Source organism: Anopheles coluzzii, chromosome 3 (genome assembly GCF_943734685.1).
Source record: "Anopheles coluzzii chromosome 3, AcolN3, whole genome shotgun sequence".
NCBI classification, from domain to species: domain Eukaryota; kingdom Metazoa; phylum Arthropoda; class Insecta; order Diptera; family Culicidae; genus Anopheles; species Anopheles coluzzii.
The window spans coordinates 77,596,422-77,604,626 of record NC_064671.1 but is presented as its reverse complement, the minus strand read 5'-3'; the positions used below and the strand labels follow the sequence as shown (position 1 = coordinate 77,604,626).

Below are 8,205 nucleotides of genomic sequence, written 5' to 3'. Positions count from 1 at the left end.
GAAAAGGAAAGAGGAAAGAGGGAAAGAGGGAAAGAGGGAAAGAGGGAAAGAGGAAGGAGGGAAAAAGGAGGGGGGGGAAAGAGGGAAGGAGGGAAAGGAGGGAAAGGAGGGAAAGAGGGAAAGAGGGAAAGAGGGAAGGCAGGAAGGAGGGAAAGAGGGAAGGAGGGAAAGAGGGAAAGGAGGGAAGGAGGGAGAGAGGAGGGAAAGAGGGAAAGAGGGAAGAGAGGAGGGAAGAGGGAAGAGGGAAAGAGGGAAAGGAGGGAAAGAGGGAAAGAGGGAAAGAGGGAAAGGAGGGAAGGAGGGAAAGAGGGAAAGAGGGAAAGAGGGAAAGAGGGAAAGAGGGAAAGAGGGAAAGAGGGAAAGAGGGAAGGAGGGAAAGAGGGAAAGAGGGAAAGGAGGGAAAGAGGGAAAGGAGGGAAGAGGGAAAGAGGGAAAGAGGGAAAGAGGGAAAGAGGGAAAGAGGGAAAGAGGGAAGGAGGGAAAGAGGGAAAGAGGGAAAGAGGGAAGGAGGGAAGGAGGGAAGGAGGGAAAGAGGGAAGGAGGGAAGGAGGGAAGGAGGGAAAGAGGGAAAGAGGGAAAGAGGGAAAGAGGGAAAGAGGGAAAGAGGGAAAGAGGGAAGGAGGGAAGGAGGGAAGGAGGGAAAGAGGGAAAGAGGGAAAGAGGGAAAGAGGGAAAGAGGGAAAGAGGGAAAGAGGGAAAGAGGGAAAGAGGGAAAGAGGGAAAGAGGGAAAGAGGGAAAGAGGGAAAGAGGGAAAGAGGGAAAGAGGGAAAGAGGGAAAGAGGGAAAGAGGGAAAGAGGGAAAGAGGGAAGGAGGGAAGGAGGGAAAGAGGGAAGGAGGGAAGGAGGGAAAGAGGGAAAGAGGGAAAGAGGGAAAGAGGGAAAGAGGGAAAGAGGGAAAGAGGGAAAGAGGGAAAGAGGGAAGGAGGGAAGGAGGGAAAGAGGGAAGGAGGGAAAGAGGGAAAGAGGGAAAGAGGGAAAGAGGGAAAGAGGGAAAGAGGGAAAGAGGGAAAGAGGGAAAGAGGGAAAGAGGGAAAGAGGGAAAGAGGGAAAGAGGGAAAGAGGGAAAGAGGGAAGGAGGGAAGGAGGGAAAGAGGGAAAGAGGGAAGGAGGGAAGGAGGGAAGGAGGGAAAGAGGGAAAGAGGGAAAGAGGGAAAGAGGGAAAGAGGGAAAGAGGGAAGGAGGGAAGGAGGGAAGGAGGGAAAGAGGGAAAGAGGGAAAGAGGGAAAGAGGGAAAGAGGGAAAGAGGGAAAGAGGGAAGGAGGGAAGGAGGGAAAGAGGGAAAGAGGGAAAGAGGGAAAGAGGGAAGGAGGGAAGGAGGGAAGGAGGGAAGGAGGGAAAGAGGGAAAGAGGGAAAGAGGGAAAGAGGGAAAGAGGGAAAGAGGGAAAGAGGGAAAGAGGGAAAGAGGGAAAGAGGGAAAGAGGGAAGGAGGGAAGGAGGGAAAGAGGGAAAGAGGGAAGGAGGGAAGGAGGGAAGGAGGGAAAGAGGGAAAGAGGGAAAGAGGGAAAGAGCCGCCTAGTTCGCCTACCGTTAGATCCACCGCTCCGATCCGACTCCGACTATTGTTAGTTCGATTCCGACTCCGGCAAAATGAAACCACTAGATCCGCCCGGAGTCGGAGTCGTTCGGAGTCGTCCGGAGTCGACCGGAGTCGTCCGGAGTATTGCAGCGCGGACCTGCCTTCCGGAGTCGATTCCGAATTTATCGGAGTCGGATCGGAGTCGACTCCGGATTTTTGCTAACTTTACCCATCACTACTGAGGACGTCACCGGATGACAGCCCTGCTGTCAACGGCGAGCCCTCAGGATGAGGCAGCGGTCTATCCACAACAATTAATCTCAAAGATTCATTCAGAATTTTCAAAGATTTCGAATTTCAAAGAATCATGAATCGTCAAACATTCATGAATCTCAAATGATTCCTTAGTGGTATCTAGTGGTATAGTTAGTGGTATCTTTCCGATAGACCGTATCTTAGTGGTTTGCAAATCTGATCTGAAAGTGAAACAGAATTTTTGCTCGGTTCAAGAATTGTCGTAGGAACTGTCCCAATTCCAGTTACTGATCGCAGATCTGTACGATCTGTTTTGGTTGTGAAGCTACGATCTTGCCTAAACAGGTAAAACTCCAAGAAATGATCTCGAGCATGGAGTCCAAAAGCTCGAAATTAAATTTAAAAAAAAAACACACACACATTTGGATAATACAGAGTTTCCACGTCACTTTTGATTATGCACATCATTATTCATAGCCTTCAGCATGTTTTTCAACAGTTGTCAAATGTTGTATTTGCATAACAATAATTTGTAAGTTCTTATGCATGATTTTCAACACATCACAAAAGAACTGTCAAACTCAATCCAACTTGAGATGTGTTGAAAATCATGTTGAAAAACTGAGACATCATTGTGATGAAAAAACAACATTTGACAGCTGTTGAAAAACATATCGCAAGCAATGAAAAATGTTGTTGGCATTCTAAATTAACTCGGACAACCCTGTAACACTGAACCCATTCTGGAGAGCTGGAACAGCATTACGATTGATATGCATTCTAGTACTTTACCTAATTTTATATATCTTCACAGACAGTATGTACCGTTGAAGCTCATCGATCAGACTCTGCTTTTTCTGTTCGGTTCTGTTAAAAACAGAAAGGATTTTATTCAACAAAACCGAGTTTGTTTTTAACGTCCGTTTCATCAACCGTTTTAAGTGCGTCGTCGTGTGTTTTTGATGTCTCAAAACTGATCCTAATTCTATTCTATGGTTCTCAACCAGTAACGTAAGGCTAGTGAGAGGTAGAAAATCGCTCCCGAAATGAAGTCAGCGTTGTCAAAGGTTTTATGAAAAAGCCTCCAAAGATAGAAGAAAAAACGGTTAATTCTTTAAAGCAAACCAAATTCACTATCAACTCCCGTCAGCGTCATATTTACGTGTCGGCTAAATCAAACAAGTTCTATTTCACGCACACCCGGCACAAACATTCAAACAAAAACAATCCCGTTGTGACGCCGCTCACTGGTCTTCCCGCGGCACGGTCAGCAGAAAGCGACCGGCGAGCGAAAAGTGATCGGACCCGTACTGCCTGTTCGGTATGTACCCGATCTCCCGGCCGCACTGCTGCACCGTCGGCAGCGAGTACGTTTGCAGCAGCTCCAGGTTCCAGTTCGGCAGCTGGCGGGTACACTCGGCCACCGAACGGTACGGCGTGTAGAACAGATAGTCGACCGTGATCCATTCGTCCTGAAAGGTGGTCGCCTGCCGCCGGTCCTGCGCACTATCCGGCCCGAAATGGCGGTACGCGGAGCTAAACACGAACTGATGGGTGAGTGCACCGGAGGAGAATTCGCTGCGCGAGGAGGAGGAGCGCTCCTTGGAGGGTGAGCCGTTCCCGCCCGGCTCACCGTCCTCCTTTTCATGGTTTGAGTGATAGAGCTGAGCAAAAAAAAAGCGAAATAAAACATTAACATCATTTTAATTCGTTATTCAGCAAAAGGCGACGTCCGATACCTTTGTCAGGTGGGAAGGTGGCACCTTGTCCCGGTGCACCTTTTCCCGGTCGCGCAGTGTCGTGTGCTGACATTTGTCGGTAATGCCGAGCGCGGGCGGTAGGAAATACTTGCCCACCTGCTCGACATGCCCGTGCCAGGAGTTGGCCGGCTGGAGCGACCGCGAATCGAGCCGATCGTACCGCAGGAAGCCTTTCGTTAGCAGCTCGTACGGTGCGGTGAAGGGTTGCAGATTAAAGTCGCCACAGAGTATGACCGGCTCGTATCGGGGTATACCGTTCGGCATCGTGCCACTGAACGCCAGCCGGTCCAGCTCGGCCAGCAACACCTGCACCTGCGCCAACCGGACGTCCTGCCGGCGCGGGTTGTACAGCAGGTGCGTCGTTGAGATGACGAGCTTCGCTCGTGGGTTCGCTTTCAGCGCTAGCTTTGCTATAATCGCTACATTTTCCCTGTTCAGTTTCTGCAACAAAAAGAAAGCAAAGAAAAATCCACAATAAATCGAAGCAAAACACTTCCTACCTCACACACTCTCTTACATTCACTTTCGGCTGGTAAAACTCCACCTTGTGGTGCGTCACCAGCTCGAACAGATCGCGCCGATAGAACAGCGCACAGCCGTCGGTTTTGTCGTTGCCCGTGCGCTTTTTGTACAGCATGGCGTAGTGTTGGGGAAGCCCGCTGCAAAACGATTCCGCGTGCGTTTCCTGCAATTCCTGCACGCACAGGATGTCCGGCTTGATTGTGTTAATCTCGGCCAGCAGCCGCTTGCAGCGCAGATCCCACGGAAGCCCTTCCGGATCGTGCTCCCCGTACAGGGCGGCGTGCGAGTCGAGCAGGTCCTGCGCCAGTATGTTGTAGTTCATGAGCGTAAACTCGAACCGATCCCGGGGACCGGAAGTGGAAGAGGAACCGTTTCTGCTATTACCACCTCCACCACTGGCAACCGTTTCCCACCGTCGATGCGCGCTGTACTGGCCATTTTGGTGCAGGTTGCGCGCCGTCCGCTGCTTGTTGCGTGTTGGCGTTGCCGAACTGCCATTAGTGCTGCCGTCCATACTGTTCGCTATCGGCCAGTGGCCCGGCGGGACATATTTGCTCTGCGGCAGGCCCCGATAGAAGCAACGGCTAAAGTTTTTCAACAATCGATGATCGATAAGCACCGCTAGCAGCCGTTTCATTCACGTCTGGAAACGCTCGAAACTTTCCCTGGTGTCTAGTCGCTGTGGTGTTGATTGGCAAACAAGCCAGAAATTGGCAGGTGTGCGAGATTGGATGGAGAGGATGGATTACTCAACACGGAGCACACACGCGAACAGGGTGGAGCTGCAAACAAAAGGAAAAGCGGATGAACGGAAGGTTTATCGTTTGCAAGCTTTACATAAGCCGAGCGATTGTTTGTTGCGTATTTTATCAAAGGCCAGAACGCATACCGATGGTGTTAGCAAATTGGTTAAATTGTTATCACTCGACGCGTAAGCAAACGGGACGCAAATAAAAGATATTTTCGGCGATATTTGTAAACAACTGTAGCAAACGTCAAACCGGACACAACCGGGGGCTGTCAATCAGAGTGACCAGAAATACCGATTTAGATAGCGGTAGTTGTTCCGAACAATGATGTGCTCTCTGGAGCGCTCCCACGACTCCGATCCGACTCCGACAATTGTTAGTCCGATTCCGACAAAATGGAACCACTAGATTCGCTCGGAGTTGGAGTCGCCCGGAATCTTTCGGAGCCGCTTGGAGTCGTCCGGAGTCGTTCGGAGTCGGAGTCGTTCGGAATCGGAGTTGTTTGTAGTCGTTCGGAGTCGTCCGGAATCGATTGGAGTTGGAATTATTGAAGATTTGGTTTAATGTGCTTGTGATCAGGCATTTAATTTTGTTGTGGTTTTGTTGTCTTTCACTTTTGCGCGTGCAGTTCGTAAACAGGCCTTTGTTTCGAAGACTGACTCCCAACGACTCCGGTCAACTCCGACTCCGAACGACTCCGACTTCGAACGACTCCGGATGACTCCGGACAATTCTGGGCAATTCCGAACGACTCCGGATAATGCAGGATGGAACAACCCAAATAGCCAGCTCGAACTCCATAGCTGATTTGGGGCTGTTTTACGAAAAATCGTTCCGATGTCGTACTTTGTAGGTGATTAAGAGATGAAACGGTACTTGGTGGAACAATACAGCTTTTTAACAATCACACGGTACTCTTTAGAGCTTTGCGGCTGATTAGTACTAACTGCAGGGTTGGCGATGGAACTTTAAGGCTTTTTTAGAATTTCTACCGATCTTGGTGAAACTTTGTATCTTTTTAATGCATGACATCGGTACAGTATCGGACAGAAAGATAGGGCATTGGTTTTTTAACGCACCATGCACCCGTTGGGCCAAGTTTATGTGTGGTTTGTATGTGCTTGTGTTTGTGTGTGTGTGTGTGTATGTGTGTGTATGTGTGTTTGTGTGTATGTGTGTGTGTGTGTGTGTGTGTGTGTGTGTGTGTATGTGTGTGTGGATGTATGTTTGAATGTGTATTGATGTGTGTGTTTGTTTCACAAGTAGGTCGTTTCGGATAGATTTGTAAGTAGTTTTTTTGTGTTTTGAGTTAGGTTTTTGGTGTGATAAGCAGGACCACCGCCCTCGCGATCAGTGTGTTTTCGATATATTAACAATGTTACGGTCTTCTTTCGCCGTGGTCTTCTGAGGACGTCCGGTTGACTTGCGCGTTTCGGTTGTCCAAGCGCGTTTCAGTTGTCTAAGCACGTTTCGGTTGTCCGAAGCGCGTTTGCCACAAAAGTGCGCGATCGTTCCATTACGAACTCGATCCTTTTGCGTTTAATGCCAGCAGCTGCCATTCGCTTTTACATATGGCACTGATGATCGGTACAACGTTTACCTCGACCCATTGTTACTAACATTGCTTGCTTGGACCGTCAAGAACGCGCTGGTTAAAAACTTGGACACGGCTGATCCCGTGCTCTGCCTGCGTTCTACTTCTATACGCGATGAATTACATCGTTTTGGAGCAGCGAAAACATCGCATCGATAAAAACTATCAACGAGTACGCGAGTAAGCGTCTTCCTTTCAAAATCGAGAAAAGAATACTGCCGCGCTCATGAAACAAAACGCCCATTGAAAAGAATAACTGCGCGCCAGCTCAATGCACGCACAAAGTTTACCATTCGCACACAACGTGCAACGCAGAGATGCACGAAGGCCTTTCAATGGCGTGCACTGGAGAAACATCTGTGAGGGAATGCCGAGTTCATTGCTATTGTGCGCGTGTCCATTTCGCACCGGTGTCGCATTCACAGTCATGAAACAGCACACCTGCGTTTTCGTCCGAGAAACAAGCGCTGCTGTCGATGCAAACTTTAGTTTTTATCCAAGTGTAAACGCACAATGTTTCACATGATAACAAACATAACAAGAATAATTTCAACGCAATATGACATCATGGCAAGCTATGTTTTTCAGACACAAACCCGCGCACTTGCTAATACACATTAAAAAGCACACTCTCTTTCTACTACTACACACACACACACATGCACACACACACACATACACACACACACACACACACACACACACACACACACACACACATACACACACACAAACACAAGTAACGTGGCAAAACAAGTGCACGGTGCATTGAAAAAAAAGGGTCCTATCTTAATGTCCGATACTGTACAAGGTAGCTCTTGTCAAAGTGTCAAAGACAGACGCCGTCTCGTAGTTTATGTTCCAGTTAGATTAGTTATTTGAAGTAATAATGTTAAGATAGTTAACTTAACTGTTAAGGATTTAAAATTCTGAGAACGTTATGAACATTTACAGTTCACAAATAAACATGCACATAAAGAAAACTCAAATTGTGTTGTTTATTTCAATGACGACGTCTTGCTTGAAAGTAAAACATAATGAAAAAAATGAAAAATAATGACCAGCACCCTGGCATAAGGAAGCTGCTTTGGCGCAATTTAGAAAGACCATCTGGAACTATGATGGTTTATCTACTGCAAAAGGCGATTTCAAGCAGCGATCTTTAGCATGCCAAAATTGGCTGCTTAAGCAATTTTGGCTATTTGGGTACCTTACAGAGTCGATTCTGAATTTATTGGAGTCGGATCTGAGTTTACTCCGGATTTTTGCCAACTTTACTCATTACTATTTCCGACGCAATGCATTGAAATTCATCGATTACCACTGCCTGGCAGACGCATGGGTTAGGTAGCGGTAATCGTTACGGCTCGGGTCTATGAAAATTTTCCGGGAAAATTTGTTCCCAAATCTTATGGACGAACTGTCAAACTCATGTTGTGAGAACATGTTGCAAGAGTCTAGTATTTAAACAATCGTATCGCCGTTCTAGTTCTAGTGATACATAACTTCAATGCGAAACCATACAACAGTACAGAGGGAATGGGAAAGCTTTCCTCCAAGCGAGGAAGCTCCACTAGTTGGGCATCCCACCAACAGATGGCGCCACCAGCTATTTTTTGCTATTTTGCTATTTTTAGAATGCATGAGTCGTTTGCCGTCTGCTAAACGAAGTCTTTCTATATTCCGTTTAGGTAGAGTGCTTGAGTCGTTTAGAAGCCGTTTAGTGATCGTTTAGTGGATTTGTGGCACTTGGTACATTCATTAGTTTTGACGTTCCGTGGAAGATTCACCTAAAAAATATTTCACT

The 8,205-nt window shown here is 47.7% G+C and overlaps 1 protein-coding gene across 1 annotated transcript; it reads right to left on the bottom strand.

Annotated features, from left to right (window-relative positions):
• Positions 1–2,883: 2,883 nt before the first annotated feature.
• LOC120958442 (protein angel) lies at positions 2,884–5,052 on the bottom strand. The gene is made up of 4 exons (XM_040381267.2): positions 4,945–5,052; positions 4,051–4,837; positions 3,513–3,974; positions 2,884–3,437 (listed from the first exon to the last, which is right to left on the bottom strand). The coding sequence occupies exons 2-4, from the start codon at positions 4,690–4,692 to the stop codon at positions 3,018–3,020; spliced, it is 1,524 nt and encodes a 507-aa protein (XP_040237201.2). The 5' UTR covers positions 4,693–4,837; positions 4,945–5,052; the 3' UTR covers positions 2,884–3,017.
• Positions 5,053–8,205: the final 3,153 nt, after the last annotated feature.